The sequence below is a fragment of the Aulonocara stuartgranti genome, assembly GCF_965226115.1.
Source record: "Aulonocara stuartgranti genome assembly, chromosome: 4".
NCBI classification, from domain to species: Eukaryota; Metazoa; Chordata; class Actinopteri; order Cichliformes; family Cichlidae; genus Aulonocara; species Aulonocara stuartgranti.
The window spans coordinates 21,465,141-21,489,331 of NC_138942.1; the positions used below are offsets into that span (position 1 = coordinate 21,465,141).

The 24,191-nt window shown below is 42.9% G+C and overlaps 2 protein-coding genes and 1 long non-coding RNA gene across 4 annotated transcripts; 2 read left to right on the top strand and 1 right to left on the bottom strand.

Annotated features, from left to right (window-relative positions):
* The first annotated feature begins 221 nt into the window (after positions 1–221).
* On the top strand, positions 222–6,653 carry LOC309704345 (uncharacterized protein). 2 transcript variants are annotated; one of them, XM_082529436.1, is made up of 10 exons: positions 222–444; positions 1,801–1,875; positions 2,297–2,395; positions 2,620–2,721; positions 4,901–5,035; positions 5,125–5,262; positions 5,359–5,410; positions 5,496–5,522; positions 5,622–5,648; positions 5,742–6,653. In XM_082529436.1, the coding sequence occupies exons 1-10, from the start codon at positions 244–246 to the stop codon at positions 6,299–6,301; spliced, it is 1,416 nt and encodes a 471-aa protein (XP_082385562.1). In that variant the 5' UTR covers positions 222–243; the 3' UTR covers positions 6,302–6,653. The 2 variants fall into 2 exon arrangements, with proteins under 2 accessions (XP_082385562.1, XP_082385563.1); XM_082529437.1 differs by having other exon boundaries at positions 341–433; positions 1,806–1,875.
* A 1,518-nt stretch (positions 6,654–8,171) lies between these two features.
* On the top strand, positions 8,172–24,146 carry recql5 (RecQ helicase-like 5). Its single transcript, XM_082530682.1, has 19 exons — positions 8,172–8,336; positions 8,502–8,623; positions 8,723–9,244; positions 10,089–10,185; positions 11,277–11,388; positions 11,493–11,655; positions 11,730–11,812; positions 15,717–15,938; positions 16,036–16,129; positions 19,272–19,311; positions 19,395–19,453; positions 19,677–19,747; positions 19,877–19,970; positions 20,049–20,225; positions 20,344–20,960; positions 21,049–21,115; positions 22,250–22,471; positions 22,557–22,629; positions 22,711–24,146. Exons 1-19 carry the CDS (start codon positions 8,240–8,242, stop codon positions 22,833–22,835), a joined length of 3,057 nt encoding a protein of 1,018 aa, XP_082386808.1. The 5' UTR covers positions 8,172–8,239; the 3' UTR covers positions 22,836–24,146.
* Positions 11,845–15,672, bottom strand: LOC309705106. Its single transcript, XR_014276503.1, has 3 exons — positions 14,449–15,672; positions 12,727–12,845; positions 11,845–12,635 (listed from the first exon to the last, which is right to left on the bottom strand). It is a non-coding gene; the product is annotated as an uncharacterized lncRNA (long non-coding RNA).
* Positions 24,147–24,191: the final 45 nt, after the last annotated feature.

Genomic DNA, 24,191 nt, shown 5'->3' on the forward strand with positions numbered 1-24,191 from the left:
GCAGAAATGATATCAGGTTTATCAGATTTAGTTAGTCTGTGTGCGCTGAATGAACCTGTGCATGTAAAATAAATCCAGTGGCATAAACTGATTTGCTGCAGTGCAAGCCATATAGAAGAAAATGTAAATACACAAGTGAAACAGTCGCATTTTTAAAACTTGAATCCAAACTACAGATTTGCCTCTTTAAGACAGCATAAAATACTGTTACCTTACCAAGATGGTCGCGAGCTCTGCCCATTAATGAGCCGCTTTCGTCACTCACGGAAAAAAACGAAACTGCACGAGCAGCCGACTGTCAGTCTGGTATGTAAACAAGGTCAGACACAGACTGCAGAACAGAAACCAGACACTTTTAGACCCGGCAGCATCTCGCTTAAAGAAAGAGGCAAGAGGAAAACCGAAGAGCTTCAACAAAACTCCGCGGATCCCGGTAAGCTGCAGGTCAGCTGGCGCCTTATTACTAACCGCGCTGTTTCGCAGGACGCACTGCAGGGGACGAATTATAGGACAACAACGCTATAAATGCATGAACCTGTCATGTTGTTGTGTGGACATTGGTGGTAAAAATCAGTCTGCAACGTCTGCAAAGAGGCATCTTTGCACATGTGATGCAAATCTGCCGCAAAGTCACTCAGCAGATTTGTGTTTACCTCCTGCGCAGTCATCAGCTGCCTGCGAACTGGGCCGCTCTCACTCTGCAAAAGCTGCATGGTCATGCTTTCCCACAGCATTAATACAAAGCGAGCACTTCCCCATCGTTAGACGTGTCGTCTAAAAAAATTGAGTCTTTCATTTGATTTTATGTGTTGTGATTTCTGTTGTTGTTTTCCTGTGTGACGCAGCATTGACGTGTATGTACAGGTGCGTGTTGTTGGTAGATTCCTGAGTGGTGCAGCTTAGTTTTGTATATGAAAGTGGGCCTAACCAGCGCTATTTCGAGCCGTCTTCAAGCTGCACAGAAACACAGTTTATTCACATGAAACAAGGGGTGATATTGCATGCAAATACAGGCTTTATTAATTGCATTGTGTTGTGTTTTGTTGTGGGGGGGTTTTTGTACGTCCTGCTCAGCCTGAGAACCAGTTTTGTCTGGTCATGATAATTGATGCAGTGCCAACCAGACACAGACTGAGCTCACACTGTATTCTTCTGCAGATGATGAGGGAGAGAAAAAGGCCAGAGTGAGTGACATACAGAGTAAATAAGGCAGGGAGACAGAAAATCTGGGCCTTTCCTGCCTCAGACTGCTTGTTTTTATCGCGTTACTGCTGCTCAAGTTAATAATCACTGCTGTTCTCTGCTTCTGCTCGATGACCTTCTTAAAGACTTTGTGCTCTGCATGCTGTGGCATCTATGACGTCATTAACTTTGTTGATCCTTTATATAACTTGCCAAAACTCCACCGCTGCATCCCTCACCTTTTACTGTTATTGTTATGTTCTGATCTCCAAAAGGCCGTGTGATGTTTCCATCATCATCATGTATTTACTGATTTACTTGACCTCCCAGTGTTTTGGAACTAAACATTGCCCATTTTCCACTTCAGCATTCACCTCCTAGAAGACACCAAGGACAATAACAAGTCCTTAGGGGTTTGAGGAGCAGCAGTGAGATAACTCACTGCTGTTTTTACCGCCATGGAGTTGCCATCAGATTTCTGAGATGTAGCAGATTGTGCTTAAATGCTTCATTACCACGTAATGCTGCTTGTCAGGATGACACATGGTCTGGACAGGAATGAATGAATGGGTAGTTTGCTAAAGCTAAATTTTTTGTGTGTTTTGTGTGTCATGTTAGGACAGGCCAGCCAAAATGATGCAGTGTTTTCACTTCATGGTGGAGCCGGCCAAAAACCTGACGGCCAAGATCAAGGTAACCCATTTCTGTACACTCTAATAAAAATATTGTGTGTTTAATGTTCAAACGTGGCCCCTGGCAGGAGGTCACGTTTATACTCAGGTAGACAGCTGACATAATACATTTTTTTTATAATCTTACCTGTTTGGTGTTGGTGTTTGGCTTAATGTAAGTAAAAAGGGGGGTTACTCTATGCAGGGAGTTGATGAGATGAAATGAGACAGAGACTTTTTTTTTCTGCTGACAGGATCAGAGCCCCGATGTGCATTTTGATTAGGCTAAGTGACCGCCCCCTTTCCCAGTTGGCCTTATTACTTTCTAAAGCCCTTGTGAACCAGCACTAATGCTGTCTAAATGTCTTTCTTTGTGGCTCGAACACTCGTCTTTACTCCAGCATTTTCTCACGGAAAATCCTTTACTTGTATTTTCCTCGCAGGATTCGCACAAGAGGGCAAAGAAAGAGAAGAGGGAGCCTCTGGATGAGGACCAGTTGTTCGTTGTGGAGCTGGCTAGAGACATCGGCCGAGTGTGTCAGGTAAAAACGTCTTGTGAACCTGAACTGATGCTTGCATTCCCTCACTGTCTTAGTGTGCGCTTTCAGGATGAATGGGATAGTGTCATTGTAACAGTTTTCTCTTAATGCCAAAAGTGACGCTGATCATCACTGTTGTTTACAGCCTAATGAAGGAATTATTAAACTCTGAAATAATTAGCAGTCTTCATCAATCCACTGTTTTTCTCTCCATTTTACCCTTGCAGAGATCAGCAATGCTGGAGCACATCTGGAACCAAAATGACATCTGGCCAACTCCTCTCTGCAGGGCCTTCATCCTACAGTGGGCCTCCATGCTGGAAAGCAAGGTGTTTAACTGAAAAGTACCAAAGCATCATTTGTGTGGGAAGTGATATACTATTGTTTTGCCATTGATTGGCTGTATTGCACAAGCCAATGATAATTCAAATACACTGTGGAGTCAAGGATGGTCGCAAACAGTCATATGCAGGACAAATTATTCTAGTTCAACCACAGACAGTAAAGATGAATGTAGCTTCTGAAAAAATAAAGTCAATGTGGAAGTGGAACTTGCATTCTAAGTGAAGGCCACCAGATGGCGATAGCTGTGTTTGCAAAAAGACTGAGTCCTATTGAAGTCTCCCACTTGACACCATGTGCCAGCCATGTGCATATTGTGTGAGACTTGTCCAACATATTGGACCTGATACAATCATGCAAAGAAGAGACTTCCCCAAAACTTTGCAGTGATTGCTTGAGCTAGCAGACTAGAGTTGCCTGCGGTTTTACATGCTTGTCTACAAATATTTGCTAACCACTAGCTTAGTGATAGTAAGGCTGACACTTCTGGTTTGTGTCACACTTTTACAGTTTCCCTACAGCCTTACTGTAGCCTTACTTAAGTCACTTACTTTCATCCAAACTACCACTGCAGCAGTCACAAGGAGGTTTTGCCAACCAGTTGAGGAATACACATTTTCCCCAAAGTAACACGTGGTTGCTAGGGGGTCACTGATTAGTCTGTAAGACTTTGCTAATGGTGCTTTAGCAGTCATTTTCATGTAATAATTTCCCCCTCATGACCAGGTCTCTAGTACTGTGTTACTGGGACTTTAGTGGTCCTACACTGTCAGCATGATTTTTGCACATCCATAATGATTGCAAAACCTCAATAGAAGTCTATGGGAAGATTTCTGTCTTGAAAGTCTTGGTTAAATCATGTTTTAGGAAGCAGGATTATCTGCGGTATTATCAGCTCATTCACTGGCAGTGAGTTGTCAGTTGCAAGCAATTAGCCAGCAAGCAAGTGGTGTCACAGGTTGATCTGTCTTTACATTCAGTTTTTTGATACCAAGATGGTGCCGGTGAAATCGCTCACCACTTCAGAAAGTCGCCGTAGCTATGTCCACCTTTTGTACTTTCTACAAGTTCTCTACAAACAGCAAATGAGAAATTTGAGCTCAGAAGTATCATGACTACATACAGTAACCAGCAGTAATCATTGCCTTAAAAAGCTTGAAAATATATTTACATGTCAGTATGTCATAGCATTGACCATACTACTGATGTTAGCCTCAACTATGCCTTTGTAATAGATCTGGACAGGAATGAATGAATGGGTAGTTGATAGAGTTGGATGTCTCGAGACCACTTTTATGTGGTCTTGGTCTCGGATCCCTCGGTCTCGTCTTGGTCTTGCTGTCTCGGTCTTGCTCTCTCAGATCGACATGGTGGTCGGGAGATTTGGAGTCAACAGTATCCATGACACACAACGTAACGTTCGATAATGTTTCATACGCAAAAGCATCAGACAGTAGACAGCGGTGAAGAGGGCTGTGCGAGTGCATCGCAAAAACACATAAATATGCCTGACACCTGTAAACGAACCAGCATCTGGCTGCAGTTTAAAGACTTTTTAGTCTCGGTCTTGGACTCGTCTCGACTTTGTCTTGGTCTTGACTCTGTCTGACTTGGTCTTGGTCTTGTCTTGGTCTCGATGCCCTCTGGTCTTGGTATTGCCTTGGTCTTGGTTTAGGCGGTCTTGACTACAAGTCTAGTAGTTGAATGGCCAGCTAATAGGATGATCAGTAAGATCATGGTCGTTACAATCTAAAAAGATACAACGTGTGACAGAGCGATAGTTCAAGCTATCACATGATTTGGCATTCCAGGAAGTTCTCACTTTATTATTGTATGCATGCACTGGGAACCTTGTGTTAATGACTTTGCTGAAAGGGTTGAATTGAATATTGGTGAGAGTGTAAGTAGTGTGCATGAAGGTTATGCTGAGAAAATGGAAATGTGCCCATAAAATGACAAATGTGACCTTGAGCAGACTTTGTAAGAAGTAAGCTGAATTAAAACCTGACCAAATATGATCAAATCTTATGAATTGTGAACATGTGGACAGTCAGATGACCTAAAAGGAAACATCAGATTCCTGCAGAAAATTAATAGTCACAGTAGAACTACACGTCTTTTAGGTATAGAGGTATATTTAATAAATGTGTGTTTTTCTCTGTGCAGATGAGACCCATGCAGACTGATGGCTGGCCAGAGATGAATGAGGGCAAACAGCCCGATGTGACGAGTGAGAAGGACCTGCAGCAGGCCAAAGCTGTTATTCTCGAATGGATCAAGGATATAAGAGCCCAGCCTGAGGTGGGAGGTTCAGACATACAACTAATATTTCCTTCAAAACAAAAAATAAGTTTGCTCATTGTTTTTTATTGACATTGATCATTCTGCAGCAAAGTGTGTGGCCCGGAGAACCAGTGGTGAAGAATCTGGAGGACGTGCAGTCCGCCTGGCGCTGGGGCCGTGCTCCCAATCTGTTGACCGCCATGGAGCTGCTTATGTGGACTTTAATGTTACAGCGGCCTGACAAGGTAGAAGTTCTTTCTGTAATCCACAGGTCAAACTTTACAGCTTGCATGACTCGCTGCAGTTCATCAATGAGGCCTCTTTGTTGTTTGTTCCTACAGGACACCATCCCACAGCAGTGGCTTCTGTGGAAACAGAAGACTCAGAAGATCGGTTTGTAAATCGTAACTCAAGCTGACTTTGGTTGTTTCTTTGGAAATATTTACCCTCTTATGAGTTTATCATTCTCTTTTTCCAGGTGCCATATCCTACATCCCTCAACCAGGTGAGATACTGTAGACCACGAATCACACATTACTATTCCCATGCTGGTGCATTTACACTATTAGATCCACTTACTTTTATTTTCCCTTTTTTTTGGCAGTGTGGGATTGGATTGCAGATGCTGCAGGTACAAAATTAAATATTTAATCAGCTTTTTTTCCCCATATAATCTTTGCTCAACCTGTTTTGTAATTTAAACCTCTTCACATTTCCCCTCTAGTGGAGGTGACCCTGGATCTGGACACGGCCAACCCTGATCTGCTCATCTCTACTGATGAGAAAAGGATGCGCTGTGGCTTTGAGAGAAAAGATATTCCCAACTACCACCAGCGTTTTGACGGTTGGTGGTGTGCCGTTGGAACAGAGGGCTACGGCACTGGTCGCCACTACTGGGAGGTGGAAGTGGGAGAGCGCGACTGGCGGCTGGGCGTTGCTAAAGAGTCGGCCCTGAGGAAAGGTTTTAAGTCGCTGAACACAGATACGGGGTACCTGACCTTGCGGCTGGAGAGGGGCACTGAGCTTAAGGCGCTGACGGTGCCATTCACCGCGCTGCCACCCGGCCTCATCCCCCGCAAGGTGGGCGTCTACCTCGACTATGACAACAGCCAGCTGTCCTTCTATGATGTGGACAAACATTTCCACATTTACACCTACAACGAGAGCTTCGATGAGAAGCTTTTCCCACTGTTTGGCACAGTGGAGATCATCAAGGATCTGGTTATCAGGTCTCCAGCAGCCAAAACCCAGTGTCTGTGCTCCACATCTTGCATGTGGGGTTGAGTTTCCCTCCGTGGGCATTTCCTTTAAAAAAAACATCAGTAGACATCATAGTGAAGTATAACAATCCCAAATCACAGGGAGGTTGCAAAAGACCTTAAATGTGCTACTGAATAGCTTCACTCTGTGACCACTCTCTATGCTGCTGCTTTAATGTGATTGTTGCTTCCATTTTCTCACTACAGAGTTATAGTGCAACCCTTTTGCTCACATACGTGATGAAATGCCATCTAATGAAATGCTGTCATCTTCTTTCAAGAGAAACCTATAGTGTTAATGTGATGTATTGTGCATTATTAATCCAGCAATAAAATGCACTCGTGTGAATAATAAATAAACCAAATCTATGTCTTGATGCTTCATGTCTTTATTGATACTGCTGATATTCTGTTTGGTAATGTATTTAAAATATATACAGTTATATACAATTTATACACTCATCATTGGCATGAATGTCGTGTTAATTTTGGATTTCTTATTATTTCTTTGAACTGTCCTTTTTCCAGAGTGCAATGATTGTACGGCATATGTTTTGAATGACTGTAAAAAACAAGAATTGAGTGCACAAGTTTGAATTTATTATCCTTTCTTTTATTTGACGGGCATGGATTAGTATTTTTTCACCAACAAGGAGGTTCCCAAAAAGCTATTAGCAGAAAACTTAGCACATCTAAGTTAAGGGAAAAGGCTGAGCCATTCCAAATGACAAAAGAACTGGATTGAAAGTCTGTGACAACAGGTCTTATAGAGTGATGAATGTGAGTTTGAAGTATTTGGTTGAAATTGTTGTCAATATGTATGGGAGAAGTCAGGAGAGAAATACAATAGTGAGTGTCTACAGCCATCTGCAAAATGGTGGAGGCCCTGTCATGTTTTGGGGCTCTATTTTAGCTAGCAGTGTTGGGGATCTAATCAAGATTGATAAAATTAAAAGCAGAAAGAAAAGAAAACTGAAAAAAAGAACTAGATTACATTATAATCTATGATGCAACAAAACCTTGAAAACATTTGATTGGTAGTGGCTTCATTTTTCAACATGACGATGATCCTAAACAATGTAAATGTACGGAAGAGGATTAGGGCCACCAGAAAAAAGTGGGCACGTCTTTTTTCTTCTATTCCAGAGTTCTGAGGAAAAAGTCAGAATTCTGAAAATAGTTCTTTTCTTTTTCCCTCATTTTTTGACTGACTTTCTTTTCTCAGAATTCTGACCTTAATCTCAGAACTCTGACTTTTTCATCAGAATTATTTTCAGAATTCTGAGGGGGAAAAAAAAGAAAATTCTGAGAAAAAAGTCAGAATTCTGAGATTACAGTCAGAATTTTGAAAATAATTCAGAGGGAAAAAAAGTCAGAATTCTGAGGGAAAAAAAAGAAAATTCTGAGAAAAAAGTTTGAATTCTGACCTTTAATTTTCCATAGAATTCAGACTTTTTTTCTCAGAATTCTGGAAAAGAAGAAGAAAAACAAAAAAACATGTGCCCACTTTTCCCCCCCAGTGGCCATAATCCTCTTCCATACTAATCCTCTTCAGTACAACTACAGAATTTTTCCATAATTTGCATGTGACGTTTGTATGGTTTAAAGGTCCTTATTTATTTATTTATTTATTTATTTATTTATTTATTTATTTTTAGGAAATTCAGGACTTATTTGTTATCGATAGAAGCTGAAAGGCGTATCAGCGGGACCAATCACAGAACTCTAACTCTTTCACCATGACAAAATGCAGATACAAAATAACGCATACAATTTTAATCAAAAAAATTAAATCAAATAATTCTATAACAAATATATTCAAACTGAATTTAACGCCGTTAAAAGAAGCAAACAAACAAAATATTTCTTTACATTTTTTTTGTTTTACGCGCCCGTGATGACGCAATCACTGCGCGACGATGCCTAAGAAGATTTATATGAGTTCCCAGCAGGTAGTCAAACGATGACAACAAATTTAAAACAGGCCTTAAAAACCCACTTTGGGTTCGACACCTTCAGGTCTAAACTGCAGGAAGATGTTGTTAAAGCAGTCCAAAGAGGTAAGTCGGCTCATTTTTCCTGTCTGCCTCTCTGTTAGATGAACGTTAGCAAGCTAACATAACTGCTGTTTGTCTTTAGTTTTGAATGTGAGGTTCAGTTGGTTTTCACAGACAGTGAGAGACAGAATAATGTGTAACACGGTGGTCTCTGTGGTCTTCCTGCAGGTGACAGGGATGTGTTTGTGTGCATGCCTACTGGAGCAGGAAAGTCGCTCTGCTACCAGCTGCCTGCAGTGCTTGCTGAGGGCATTACTCTGGTTATATCCCCGTTAATCGCTCTCATTCAGGTTAGCGTCTGTCTCTAGCTCCTGAGCTCCAATCCAAAACCTTCGAATAAGTTTTGCAGTATCAGGTTTGCTTTAACCCCTGTTCGTGTTTCTATCCAGGACCAAGTGGATCACTTGAAGGAGTTAAACATCCCTGCCTGCTCCATCAACTCTAAGCTCCCAGTGAGTGAGCGCCGGTTGATCCTGGCCGACCTGGGGAGCAGCAACCCGAAGCTAAAGCTTCTCTACATCACTCCAGAGATGGTGGCCTCGCCCGCGTTCCAGCCCTGCCTGATGGACCTGTGCTCCCGTGGCTTGCTGTCTTACCTGGCTGTGGATGAGGCTCACTGCGTCTCGCAGTGGGGCCATGATTTCCGACCAGACTACCTCAAGCTGGGTGAACTGCGGGCTCGATTGCAAGGAGTTCCCTGTTTGGCCTTAACAGCAACAGCACCCAAGAATGTACAGGAGGACATCATTCAGTCCCTGAGGCTGTCCTCGCCGCTTTCTTTTCTTACACCCGTCTTCCGGAGTAACTTGCACTATGATGTGATTTTCAGGGAGCTGCTGCCAAACCCATACGTCCACCTTTGTGCCTTCATTAAGAAAACATTATCACTTGGAGGTGGATCTAACGGACAGGTTTGTAGACTGTAGGCTGTCATGTGTTATCCTTTTTACAAACAGAAATATTCAGATAGAGTAGCGACAGTTTGCCTAAGGGGTTTACATTTTTGGCCACAAGTTTAAAAATACTCATCATGGGCATGAATGTCATGCAAATTCTGAGCTTTTAATTACTTTTTTTTAAACTGTTCTTTTTGCATTGGGGAATGATTGTATGTGACTTTAAAAAACAAGAATTGGGTGCAAAATAATTGACTTGGGATTTTCTCTGATCCACACAGTGTCGAAAGTGTAGATACAGGCTCCATAAATAGATACAACCCCTATAATTAGATTAGATTAAATGTCCCTTAGCAAGTTGCATGTTGACCAGATGCTTTTGGTACCCAACAGTTAGCTTCTAGTTTAATTCTGGATGGATATTTGAATACTTATTGTGGCAGAATTGGTAGAGTTCTTTAAAGTGGTTGATTTCCTATCAATTCCCATCCTTAAGCATCACTTATAAAAAGGTTTAAACGACTTTGCCATTTACATTAAAAAAAAAATATAAATAAAATAAAAAAATAAAATAAAAAAATAAAAAAACAGAACAAGTTTTTAATTATTGAAGCATTTTAGCAGCTGTATGTTTTACTTCTAGAATGACTTTTTGTTAAATTTTATTTCAGGATTGTTTGTGTGCCTTTTCTCTGTTTTATAACATTTCTGTTGTTATTAACGGCTTGATTGAGCTCACACAGCATTTTCTTGTGTGAATACAACTGATTTTGTTGCCTAGAGTGGAGGAATAACACTCTTTGCCATTTTCTTTCATGCAAACTCTGGCTTAATCAAACTGTCTGATGTTCGTAAACAGGGATGTGGGATTGTGTACTGTCGGACCAGGGAAGGTTGTGAGACGGTAGCTCACCAGCTGACGAAGCTTGGAGTCGTAGCTAAGCCGTATCATGCAGGTAAAATTATTTTATTTTATTTTATTTTTTACCTCCTTTTTTTTTGTTTTGTTTTTTTACATCTATATAAACTGATCAGGCATAAGATTATGAGCACAGACAGGTAAAGGGAATAACACTCATTAATCCTTCATTGTGGCACCTCATAGTGGGTGGGAAATATTAGAGAGCATTTTGTCCTCAAAGTTCATGTGTTAGCAGGAAAGGACTGGATCAGAGCATCACCAAAACTACATCTCTTGTGCGGCGTTCCTAGATGCAGTTGTCAGTATCTATGAAAAGTGTTCCAAGAAAGGAGCAGTGGTGAACCGGGGGTAATGAAGGCTGGCTATCCAAGAGATTAGCTACTGTAGCTCAAATTGCTGGACCAGAGAGCAATGGAAGAAGGTGGCCTGGTCTGAATCACATTTTTTGTGGATGGTCAGATGCTTAGTTACCTGGGGAACAGGATACCAGGATGCACTATAGGAAGAAGGTGAGCTGGCAGAGGCAGTGTTGTGCTTTGGGCAATGTTCTGCTGGGATCCCTTGGGTGACTTTGGGTTACTTTGACTTGTACCAACTACCTAAGCATTGCTTCAGACTATGTTAACCCCTTCATGGGACTTGTATTCTCTGATGGCTGTGGCCTGTTTGAATGGTAAATGGCCTGTATTTGTATAGCGCTTTACATGTTCAGTCATCCACCCATTCACACACACATTCACACACTAGTGATGGCAAGCTACAGCCGCCACAGCTGCCCTGGGGCGCACTGACAGAGGCGAGGCTGCCTCCCACCGGGCCCTCTGACCACCACAAGTAGGTAACGGGTGAAGTGTCTTGCCCAAGGATGTGCTGGACAAACAAGTCCAATCCACGGAGGCCCAACCTCGCAACTTACAGGACTTAAAATATCTGCTGCTAACATCTTGGTGCCCAACACCACAGCACACCTTTCTGGGTCTAACGGAGTCCCATACCTCGATGGGTCAGGGCTGTTTTTTGGCAGCAAAAGCAGAATGAGCACAATATTAGGCAGCTGGTCATGATGTTATGCCTGATCTGTGTATAGGATGTGTAAAATTGAGTGTTTGAGCTCTACTTTTGTAGGCTTGAAGGCAACAGATCGGACAGGGGTACAGAATGAGTGGATGCAGGGGAAAGTGCTGGTTATTGTGGCTACCATCAGCTTTGGCATGGGAGTAGATAAGGCCAATGTCAGGTGAGGCTGCAAATGCACAGTTATCACTCGCATTCTTCTTGTATCTAGTTTTTTTTTTTTTTTTTTTTTTTTTCCTGCCATTGTGTATTCAAATGTTTCTGCAGATTTGTAGCTCACTGGAACCTCGCTAAGTCTCTGGCCAGCTACTACCAAGAGTCTGGGCGAGCGGGGAGAGATGGCCTGCCCTCCGCCTGTCGCACATACTACTCCCCGAGAGATAAGGAGCAAATTAATTTCCTCATTCGGCAGGAAGTGGCAAGAAAGCAGGTCAGATTAGCAGCAGAGCAGGATGGAAAGCTCTTTGCTGCACAGTTTTTATATGTGTTTAAATGTGTCTGCAGGAAAAACGGGGCTTTGCAAAGGACACTGACAAAACCGCAATGACTGACTTTGAAGCCATGGTGTCTTTTTGTGAACAAGAAGGGTAAGTAAAGGATTCACACATGCGGTGACAGGTTATAATTATTGTTATTTTTATTATTATTTACATACAGATCAAAGCATAACTGACAATAAGTGCAGGCTTAAAGCATTACATCATAACATAACGCCTTCACCTGTTCCACAGTATGTAACGTGCAGTTTTAGATAAAGAGTGCATTTCTGTTTCTGGACAGCAGAGGGCAGATTTCCTCTCTTACCATCCTTTGAAAGCTGCTTCCTGCTTGAGGCTCTTGACTAACTCAGAAGTCTGACTGCCAGTTCTCATTACTTTAGAGTGACACATCATTATGTTTAGAAAGCTCTGAGAAAAAACAATCCAATCGGGCATTCCCAGTCATTTCTCACCGTTTGCCTAAAGTTAGTTTCATACACGTGTTCAGTCCTGTATGGTCCAAGAAGTTTCTGCCTGATTCACACACAGCTGGAGTTGGCCCTGCCCTGTCCTCAGGGATCGCTGTTGGGAGTGCAGTGATGCTCCAAGGAATGTGGACTCTCCTGAAAGCCTGTTGACTCGAGCAGGTGTGTTTGGCAGCGTTGCAGGACATCCTTTACGGTGTTTGGCAGGTGTTTTGTTGTCCAAGGGTTGAGGTTCTTTAGTGCTGCACAGCATGCACCCTGTACAATTCTTGTGTGTGTGTGTGTGTTTCTAAAACACGATCAGGACTCGCTGTGTGGAGAGCTTGCAGTTGTGTCTGTTTTTGCTCAAAGGTCGGGACCCTTTAGCTTCCTCTTGCGACAGCAGCAGCTGCAGCAGCCGCAGCAGAAGCTCGCGCAGGTCACCACTGTGATGAGCAGGACTACAACTGTGGGAGAGCAGCAAATAAACAATGTCATGACCAGCTTATTGATGAACAAGCAATGTGGGGGAAAAAAACATATCGACCAAAAACTCACGAATAAAAGTTAGCAGGACGAAGAAAGCTCCCAGCTCTATGGGGTTGGCGTTGGGCAGACCTTGAAGCTTGACCCAGATTCTGCCAAGGAGGTTCAGCGTCTGTTCTCTGGCATCCATCCTAGTGAAGACAGGTATACAGCACCTCTTTTATTTCCCTTGCAATCTAGGTATTTCTCCTGTTGCTCACTGGTGACACTGTGAGTGGGGCGAGGTGGAATTGCTATTTACATGTCAGAGCTAAGCAGTTTTTCAGCCTGTGGTTTAGTGGGCGGGTTGTCATGAGAAGGCAGGAATCTCACTGCCCGAGAAGAAACGTGTGTCTGATAGAAAGCGGTAAATGCACTGGTGCTTTTTCTGTGCCTGAACAATTTTAATCCAACCGGGTTTAAAAGTGTTCTGGAGGAACAATATTCTGCTCTGTCATGCAGGCTGTAAGAGGTGGGGATCGAACCGCCGACCTTCGATTAATAGAGAAGCTGCTCTGTTTACGAGAGTATGGTAAACAGACGGGCTGATTCACATATGGGTTGAGTTAACAAGAGGAACAGAACGAGGCCCTTCTCTGTGATAAATGTGTTAATCAGACGGCTCTGCAGACACTTCAGTGTGTGCAATGGGCGGTGGTAGGGTGGCAAGTCATTGAGCTGGTGCTGAATTGCTGGAATGGGTGTGACAGCGTGTGGCATTTCTAGTTTTGAGAGTTCTTTGTAACTAACACTTGCAGTACGAAGCATAAAAGGATAAAAACTATTGAAAATAACTACAATATGAGTTATTACACTGGCACTGAGGACAAAGCCTGGAAACTTGGGGGTCAACATGACGTCTTGATAATTCAGAGGAGTTATGGTAGTGTATCCTCCTTCTGATCACATGCTTTTGAGTATTCTGGATGTAAACATCCTGGTTCCAGAAGTGTGGATAAGGTGGTAATACTATCCAAAGTACACTGTTAGAAATCAGGATACTGTGGCATACCTTAGCCAGGTTTCACAGCTTTCTTTGTTCTCAGTGGCCGAGCTGGTGACAGATCAGATCAGGGATCAACTCCACCCACAGGATCTGTAAACCTGCACTGTGTAATTTATGCAAGTGTATGTGTCTCGTGTTCCTTGTCAGAAACCTGTATCACATATACTCAAAACCAGGATGAGATCGGGGGAAGATTTGCATGATCACAAGCTAACTTGTCCTTCCTGGCTTCGAAAATTTAAATGTGGGGAAAGGTTGTGCTGCATTGCTTTAACTGTGTATAAGTGTAATGTGTTGTTTCCAGTAAAATCCAGTAATACATATCTGCTCTGCTCACTGGAAAAAAGCCACAGAGCTAACTCAGTACTTTTATAAAAACAGCTTAAATGGGCCACATGTATTATAGCTATGCTACACACAGTGATGTGGGAAATTAATGCTACAAAATATTTTCATGCTATTTTTTAAAAATCCTAGTATGAAAGTGTAAGTCAGGGGAAAAGGAAGGATTGATTTTCCAACCATGCGGGCTGTTCCTACCTGAGACCGTGAGCTTGTGTGGAACGCGATGCTGATTAATAACAGATTTTGGAGCTGACTGTATGTTCGTTAAAACGATGAACAGTATTTACAGATCACATGCATGTGACTCTGAGAAATTCTCTATTTTTAAACACATTTTACACATTCGTCTGCTTGAATTGTTTTTCTCACGCTGCGCTCGCACAGAAACATTTAAAAGCACTTACCTGCTGATCGGAAACTTCTTGTCGTTTCTTTGTTTGTTTGTTTAGTTTGGGGTTTTTTTTTGGTTTTTTTGTGAAACTTGGCCGAGCCTAAACTGTCAGAAATCGCAAAACCAGTTGGCAATTAGGAGTCGGTCGGAAACGTGTCATTCTCTTCTTTCCCCTGACGGAGCTGCCAGCTGAGTGCCTTTGCTTTAGGCTGCGTGCTAATTTGTTTGTGGGGACGTCATCCGGAGGAGGAGTGGTGCTCGGGCGAGCCTGAGATTAGCGGTGGAGGTTGAGATATAGTTAAGAGGGTTAATTCCACTGTCACTGATGACAAACTGCACGTGAGGGGGGGAAAGTAGACGATAACAAATTTCATCCGGCGCTCTTCTGCCCTCTTTCACGCTGCTCTGACTCCTCAGTCGCTTTGAGTCTTCTCATCTCTTCCCCTCTTCCAGGCTTCTTGTTGCTCCCTTTGTTTGTTTTCTTTGGTTTTTTGATTTGTGGCTGTCTCATACGCGCACATACAGAGTAGTTACTGCTGTGTCTTACTTTTCTTTGTCTGCCTCAAAGGCTGTTTTCTCTTTGATAGTCCTGCTTCACAGAGCTTTGTTTGCCTCTCTGTCGTTCCCCACCTCTTCTAGTGCTTCTCTTTGTTTCATGAAAGGGAAGGTGGCAGCATTTCCACTTCTAGCAAGGTAGCTGGTATGTTGCTGAAATGACTCGTCTAATGGGCTGTTTCGCGTGTGTGCGCGTGTGTGCGTGTGTGTGTGTGTGAATACTGGCCGTTGCGTAATGCTGGATATGATAGTGTGATACAAGAGACCTTTTTTCTGAAAAGAAAATCCCGTCTAAAGCAGGGATTGTGAACAGAAACATGCTGCAGAGGAAGCGGGTGACCTGCTGTCAGACATTAATAGTATTTATTTATTTTTTTCAAAAACCTTGAAATTGTAAGAAAACAACGCTGAACGACTGTTTCCAAATCCAGACTTTGTGCCTCTGCATCCATCCTTCATATCCGTCGATAACAGTTAGTTAGGGTTAGTGTTGATGCAACTGCGTTGTGTTTTTCATGGGACAAAGAGTGGCGCTTGACCTATTTCATAACAAAAGTATTGATTATGGGGATTGATATGGTGGTTACACAACAACTAAAAGATCAATATTGTTTCTAAAACATTATCAGAAAGATGAGATGATGCCTTTTTGCAACTGCAAACTGCAGAGTGTGTTTTCTTTAACTCGTCTGTTCAACGGTAGCTCTTTTCTCGTCCTGCCACCAGTTGCCGCCATGCCACCATCTCAAAGTTTTTCGGCAACACGGCGCCGAACTGCGCGGGGGCCTGCGACTACTGCCGTAACCCCAAGTTGGTGCGAGCGCAGCTGGAGAGAGCGGCCACGCTCAGCACCAAGATCGGTGCGGCTCAGAGCAGCGAGCCCAAGGGAGCGTTCGGGTTCCAGTCGGACACTTATGGAGGAGGAAAGAAGGGTTACGGCTTTGAAAGGCAGGACGATTTTTAGTGATGTTGTGTGAAATGTCCCGCTTGCATTTATGACTTGATGGTTGATCCTGTAGGTTAACACCGATGTTTTGCTTCGCAGGTATGATGAAGGGGAAGGTTATAGTGAAGATGATCCTTTTAAGAGGAAGAAGGAGTTTTCTGAGCTTTTCAAGAAGCAGATGAGCATGCGCAAGGTGATTACCACAAAAAAAGAAATAGAGAAAATCAGCTCATACTCTTTGGGTAAAATATATACGTTATTTCTAAATGTAAGGACAGCATCTCCAGAGTGTTTGTGTTGTGCCTCTGCACATCTGTAAGCCATCTGGGGCTATCAGGCCCTGTAAATGCTGCTTTTGCTAAATGGCTCCCACATGTTCAGTGGAATTTTTACAACATTTGAACTAAAGTATTCCTCATCAGGTCCAAGAGGAGGTTGGCCAAACTGTTTATAACATAGCATAAAAAGCAGGAATGCCATGATTATTTAAAAAAAGTAGAAACTGAGCAGGAAGAACAAACAAGTCATTATAGTGTGTGGAGAGTTATGGAGGTTATTGATGCCTCAGGGCTTCGTTGCTCAGAGCTTCATTTAAATGTTGCTAGCTTAAAACTATGGTTCTTTTATCTTTCTTTCTTTACACATTAAAGAGACATTTTGCACTTCAACTACAGATGCACAGGCTTTTGGACGATGATAAAATGTTGTTAATTGTGGTGGATATTAAATCAAGCCATCATGATGCGATTGAAGTGCCAACTTTCAGCTTTAACTCTGAAAGTTTTTACAAAACTGTCGCATTAGCTGTTTGGAAGCTACAGACATTTGTACACACAGTCCCCCGTTATCCGTCTTTGTGTTATTTTCATGAAATGTTAAGCAGAAGAATATCAGAGGTGGATTCCAAGTGTTCACGGGAACTGTGAATGTGAGCTCCAAAGACACGCTGGAGCAAGTGAGGGAGGCATCATTAGACTGAAAAAACAAAGTAACTATCAGAGAGAGAGAGTGGCCAATCACACAGTCATGTTCTTTCTTAAAAATGCTGAGTGCACTGACCAGCTCAGCAACATCAAAACGCCTGAAAAACGTGGATGATGACAGAATTATTTCTATGGTTATGAAAAACATCCTTAAAATGTCTAAAAAAAAAAAAAAAAGTCCTTAACAGTCATCATTAACAACGTCTAAAATGGAGATTGCTCGATGAATGGAAACAGAAAGGCTAGATCACAAAATATCCAAAAGAGCCTGAAAACAGTTCAGCGCTGAGAGAAATCTGGAGATGGAGAGAAACGGCTCGTGATTAGAAGCATACCACATCACCTGTCAAACATGGCGGAGGCAGTGATATAGATGGGCATGTGTGGCTGCCAGCGGATATAGATCACTAGCTTTTATTGATGATGGTGACTGCTGATGGATGTGCACAGGCCTATACTCTCTGCTCAGATTCAGAAAAATGCTGCAAAACTGATCAGAGCTTCACAGCACAAATGGAAAATGACACAAAGCAACTCAAGAGTTTCTGAAGGAGAAGAAATGGAAGATTCTTCAATTGCCAAGCCAGTCAGCTGATCTCTAACCAACAGAGCATGCTTTAAAGTTATTAAATACAAAGCTAAATGCAAAGAGACTCACAAACAAGAAGCAACTGAAGGTGGATGAAGTCCAGGCCAAGAAGCTCAAGGGGGGAAACGGCAGTCTACGCTTCATCCAAGTATTAAAAACAATCTACACTCAACAAAAATATAAACGCAACACCTTTGTTACTGCTCCCATTCCCCATGGGATGGACGTAGAGACCTAAAATTCATTCCAGATACACAATATAACCATCCCTCCCGAACAGAGGTCACAAATCAGTCCAAATGTGTGGTAGTGGGCACATCTGCTATATTGAGATAATCCATCCCACCTCACAGGTGTGCCACATCAGGATGCTGATCTGACATCATGAGTAGTGCACAGGTGTACCTCAGACTGCCCACAACAAAAGGCCACCCTGGAATGTGCAGTTTTGTCTCACAGCAAAATGCCACAGATGCCACAAGCAATGAGGGAGCGTGCAATTGGCATGCTGACAGCAGGAATGTCAACCAGATCTGTCGCCCGTGCATTGAATGTTCATTTCTCAACCATAAGCCGTCTCCACAGGCGTTTCAGAGAATATGGCAGCACATCCAACCGGCCTCACAACCGCAGACCTCGTGTAACCACACCAGCCCAGGACCTCCACATCCAGCAGGTTCACCTCCAAGATCGTCTGAGACCAGCCACCCAGACAGCTGCTGGAACAATTGGTTTGCACAACCAAACAATTTCTGCACAAACTGTCAGAAACCGTCTCAGGGACGCTCAACTGCATGCCCGTCGTCCTCATCGGGGTCTTGACCTGACTCCAGCTCGTCGCCGTAACAGACTTGTGTGGGCAAATGCTCACATTCGATGGCGTCTGGCACGTTGGAGAGGTGTGCGCTTCACGGATGAATCATGGTTCACATTGTTCAGGGCAGATGGCAGCTGAGAATGTCCCAGTTCTTGCATGGCCAGCATACTCACCGGACATGTCACCCATTGAGCATGTTCGGGATGTGCTTGACCGGCGTATACGACAGCGTGTACCAGTTCCCACGAATATCCAACAACCTCGCACAGCCATTGAAGTGGAGTGGACCAACATTCCACAGGCCACAATTGACAATCTGATAGACTCCATGCGACGATGTGTTGCACTGCATGAGTCAAATGGTGGTCACACCAGATACTGACCGGTTCTGGGTCCCCAGACCCCCAATAGCGCAAAAAACTGCACATTCCAGGGTGGCCTTTTGTTGTGGGCAGTCTGAGGTACACCTGTGCACTACTCATGATGTCAGATCAGCATCCTGATGTGGCACACCTGTGAGGTGGGATGGATTATCTCAATATAGCAGATGTGCCCACTACCACACATTTGGACTGATTTGTGACCACTGTTTGGGAGGGATGGTTATATTGTGTATCTGGAATGAATTTTAGGTCTCTACGTCCATCCCATGGGGAATGGGAGCAGTAACAAAGGTGTTGCGTTTATATTTTTGTTGAGTGTATATTAGTTTCTCCAGTTCATTTTAATAAACAGTTAATGCAGAATTATTTGATAACCCCTTGAATTAAATGAGAAAGTCTGCACATTCAGTGATGTGATGTGTACAGAGGCAAAACAACAAAAAATTGCGTCGTGGTCCCAAAGCCGTATATAATAAATGCTCACTGTTGTCTTCTATGTTCTGGCTTTAATACACGTGTGAATACTGAAGGCTTCCCTTCTGCCTGTGCTCGTGTTTATTTAGGGTAACGACAGCAGTCAGAGGGAAGAGTTTGTTCCTCCAGGTAACGTGTAACACGAACAGTAAAAATGATTGTGAATAACTCTCTCTGTCCTGTTTTGTAACCGGTGTTATTCTGCTGTGTAGATATCGACTGCCCGCTTAGAGAGGCCAGCAGCCAGAGAATTCCCAAGCTCAGTGTAAAGGTACAAGACAAAACTTGAACACTACGCACACATTCCTCATATCTGCTGCATTTATGAACACGTCCTTCAGCGACTCAGGCCATGTGATGAGAAAAGCAGCGTTAAAAAACCCAAAACGCAGCAGCTTAAAAGGCTGTGGCTCGTTGGTGTTTGACATTTTGTACAGTAAAAGCAGAAAGTGAGCGTTTTCCAAGGCGTTAATAAGATTCATATTGTATTTCAGGCCAGAGAGCACTGCCTGTACCTCCTGCAGGAGGCACTTCAAGGCCAGCAGGGGGCAGAAGATGCACTCAAGTACTTATCTAGATTCATTCAGATTTTTTTTTTTTTAAACATTTTTCCTCAAACATAAAAATACTGCAAAAAAAAATAAAAAAATACATATAACTAACTTTTCTCAAAGTGTCGGCATTTGTCTCTCAGCTCTGACAGTCTGTCCTTGGCGGTGGATATTGAACACGAGGTCTTCAGAAACAGCAAGTCCTCTAACTTGTACAAAGCTGTGGTGCTAAAGAAGGTAAGTGCAGGCTTTTTGTTAATGTCTCATTGCCATATAGAGGGAAATGTTTATGCTTAGCTCTATTATTCTGTCAAGGTAACAGAGATGAAGAAAGCGGCACCTGCTTCAGCAGGTCGAGATAAAGCAGAAGGTGCTAGGAGCAGCAGCGGCAGCGATTCCAGAGAAACAGAACTCAAAGAGGCTGGATCCTCCTCTTCATCCTCGTTTTCTGATGAGCCGCAGGGGTTCACGCTGGCATCTGAGGTGTACTCGGTAACATTGCTTTTCTACTTTCCCAGATTTTTATTTTTTTTTTATTTTTTAAAGGAAAACTGGAGGTTTTTGTGGCTGCAGAGTATTCAGAGGAAAACATGTTTTCTTTCCCCCCCAGCTGAAGCGTAAGAGGGTAGGGGCAGGCCAACGGGGCTCTTCTAACCCCTTCATAACTGCTAAGGATTTAATAAACCCCTCCATGTTGGAAACAGGGGCTAACAAAGGTAGGACAAGCGGCGGATTTTTCAATGGCTACTCAGGAGAAACCATTATGCAGGGAAAAGAAGCCAACACAGATGCATCATCGCCCATCAAAGCCAAAGCAAATGCCGTCACGACCTCCCTGAGCAGCCCGACTAAAGGAGGCAGAGCCATGAGCAAGAAGCAGCAGAAGCTGGCGGAAGCAGCAAAGAGTTCCCACAACATTTCTCATTTTTTCATGAAGAAACATACTCCAGAGAAAAGCCAGGATGAGGAGGAGATGCCGAGGGAGCCCGAAGCCACTTTATCTCCCGCTCCAGCTTCCATCTCCCAGGAATACATCAACCAGGAACCACACTCACCTGCTGCGTCAGAAGGAGAGAGCAGTGCTGCACAGTCAGAGACTGAGGATGTGATCCTCGTAGAAAGCAAATCTGAGATAATTGTTATACCTGATGATGACGAGGAGGACGGAGCTGATATTGCAGAACCAGTTCAAGAGACATCTGAGCAGGACCTGACGTCCATCACAGAGTATTTGATTCTTAATTTGATCAGAAATAGCGGAAAAAAGCCTTTTATTGACTTTTAACTGCTTTTTCTTCCCCCTGTTCTCCCACAGACAAAACAAAGACGAAGAAGAACTTAAACCAAGTGAAGAAGAGGTTAACACAAGTGAAATTCCCGGGGTAGGTGTCTGTACACCCACAAAAGTCCTTCTTGAAACAAGTCTTTCCGCTCAGCAGTTTGAAGCTAGATGAAGTGCTCCAAAGGCTTTATAAGTTTGTCCAAAAATAAGACTTTTGGACAAATGTATAAAGACAAAATAAGACAAAGTAAAGTTTTAAGAGATTAGAGTTTGAGCATGATAATCTGTCTTACACTCAGATTGGGGTTTTTCCACAGGATTTCAGTTGGCATACAATTTTAGCATTCACTGTATGGACAAAAGAACTGGGCCACCTACACATTCAGCAACTGCTCGAGCAACTCATGGAAACTCATGACATGAAGCTCCTGGCGCACAGTTTCTGTGCTGATGTTAATGCCAGAGGTTTTGAGCTTGTCAGTTATTCAATCAGTGGAGCTTTAGCAACTTTTACGAAATACCAAATAGCGTGTTCGACAAAGCACCTGAAGTATGCAGGAGTGGGTCGAAATCTGTCACTCTTCAGTTTTCCTTATAATTTCCTGCATAGCTTCAGACAATATTGAATTATCAGTATAGAAAAACACATTTAGCCTCTTTCCACAATCCACACAATCTAAATCCAAAGTCTCGTTTTTGTTCAGCATAATTTCTCTTTTCTATAACAGACTGAGCATCAGCATGATGGGGATAGATATTAGTTTTAATAGAAAACTCCTCATTAAAGTCCATGTTGTAAAGAAGGGATGTCAAACTCATTTTACATCGTGGGCCACGTACAGATCACTTTGATCTTAAGTGGGCGGCCCAGTGAAACTCCTTTCTGATAGTGTAAAGATGTTTAGCCACACATTTAATCCCCTATATTTTTAAATATATCTGTTCTGTGAACCATCTGTAAAAATCATAAATTTCTCTAGTATGTTGTGAAGGAACAGTAACACTCTGTTATTTAATGGTTTATCTCTTACTTAGAGATATCTCTTAGGACCATGGGGGGAAAGCCATTAAACATATGAAAATACAGTTAAAATTCTAAAATTTATACCATCCTATACATTTTCCAAAGATATCCAGATTGGAGTCTTTGGCAGGCCAAACCATAGATTTCAGTTCTGCCTGGAGTCCTGAGTCTGACTTTATGCTTGTGAACAATCATGACATGTGTGTCCAGGTGACAGATGACATGAAAACCATGACGGAGTCTCCCCCTCCGGCGAAGCGCAGCCGGCCCGGGAATGAGAGCAGCAGGAGAGTAACCTTCAACCCCAACGTGCAGGAGAGAGCCCTGCACCCAGCCACTGACTCGCCCAAGCCTGTAACACTTAAGGAAGCAGCTGATATCGTGGTCCGCTACCTGGACCCTTTTTACACTCAGGGAAAGTTTGCCACAAAGGTGAGCGAGTGCTGTGTTTGTAAAAAAAAAAAAGTAGGTTTGCGATTAAAAGCAGAATGATTAAAATTCTTTCTTTATTTCGCAGGAGCTGTTTAAGTCTTTCGCTCGCTACCTGTCTCACCTTCTTACAGAGGGAAGGAGCAGGGGGAAAGGCCAAGGTAAAGGGTGCATGGGAAATTTCTAACTTGCAGTTTGCTTTGTGTGCTGGTCCTCTTTAACTCCAGCCTCTGGGTCCACAGTGAAAGCAGAGGCCAAGGCTCTCATCAAGAAGTTCTTCAGCAGCGTCCAGCGCTGTGAGAGCGAGGCAGACTGGAAGCACCTTAAGAGACCTCACAGCTGTAAAACCACAGCCAAAAGTGAATGAATGGGGGGAGGAAATATGTAGCCCTTCCTCTTTGACAGTGCCTAAACTTCTCCGGTTACGATGACCTCAGGCTTTGTCACAGATGCCTGCTGACGAGGTTTATGGTCCACTTGCTGCTATTTTGTTATTCTTTTAAAATGTTTTCCAGGATGGTTGCTGATACTGTAACTTGGGTTAATAAATAGTAAGCAATAAAACAGGGACAGTTTTACAGCCTGAGAGATCAGACAGATGCATGTGTGAGACTTCTTTTTAAACTGCAAACTGTGTGTAATTCACATGGTCTTATTACATCACAGTGCAGAGTTATGCAGACCCAGTGGTGCTTGGAGCAGGAAGCCAGCTGAGGTTTTTCACAGGCTTCTCATAGCAGGAAAAGCAGAGGTGTAATTATTGGCATTCAAACAACAGCGTGCGATTTTGAGCAAGCTGGTTTGGGGATCTTCCGATGTTGCCATACTGGAACATTTAATCCCTTCTCTTTTTGTCTGGTGTGTGTGTGTGTGTGTGTGTGTGTGTGTGTGTGTGTGTGTGTGTGACAAGTAAAGGTGTGTCAGAAAGCTAAAATACTGGTTTGTTGTACAGTGTCTGCAGCTCTCTGTTCAGGAAACATTAAAAATGCTGTCACAGTTGTCCTCTGATAGCCGTCTGTCACGTTTAAGATGACATTCGTGGTTGGGTGGTGTTTAAAGATGGGGTCGTGAAGAGCAAAAAGACTTTGAAGCTGTTATTATTTTCTTTTTAATAAATTTTTTGTGCTATTAAAAAGGGACTAAATAAGCCATGATTTCCTTGTTGTTTCTCTGACATTAGAAAGTTCAAAGTAAGTCATTGAGATTTATTCTCTGGGGACGGGGGAGGACGGGGGGTGCGTGTGTAAGTCAATGGGGGAATAAAATGCACAAAACACATGTTTTAATGCTTCTGTTTCTGGCAGACTATCTTACTTGCTCTTAAATTTTATGTTTTTGTTTATTCGTCTTAAATACTGGAACCAGTTTTGTTTTTTTTTATTCATGCAATCTACTGTGAAACTGTCCAGCTTGAATTTTCCTGTATTTAAAAATATTCTGTCTCTCAGCAGGGGGAGAATCTGTGATGCAGGGCTTTTTCTTTTTCCTTTCATTTCCTAAAACATGGTTTCCAATGATGAAAGCATATAAAAGGCGACTGTATCAGTCCCCACAGTCGGGAAGAAACCAAAAGCAAAGATGGCCACTGAGGCCCAGCTGTGGGGAGTCCTGGTGGCCACAGTGGAGCCAATCTGTGCTGCAGATTGTTCACAATAAAGTCTGTGTCGAATACAAAGTACCAAACAGTGTGAGACGTCTCTTATTATTGTTGTTATTATTAACT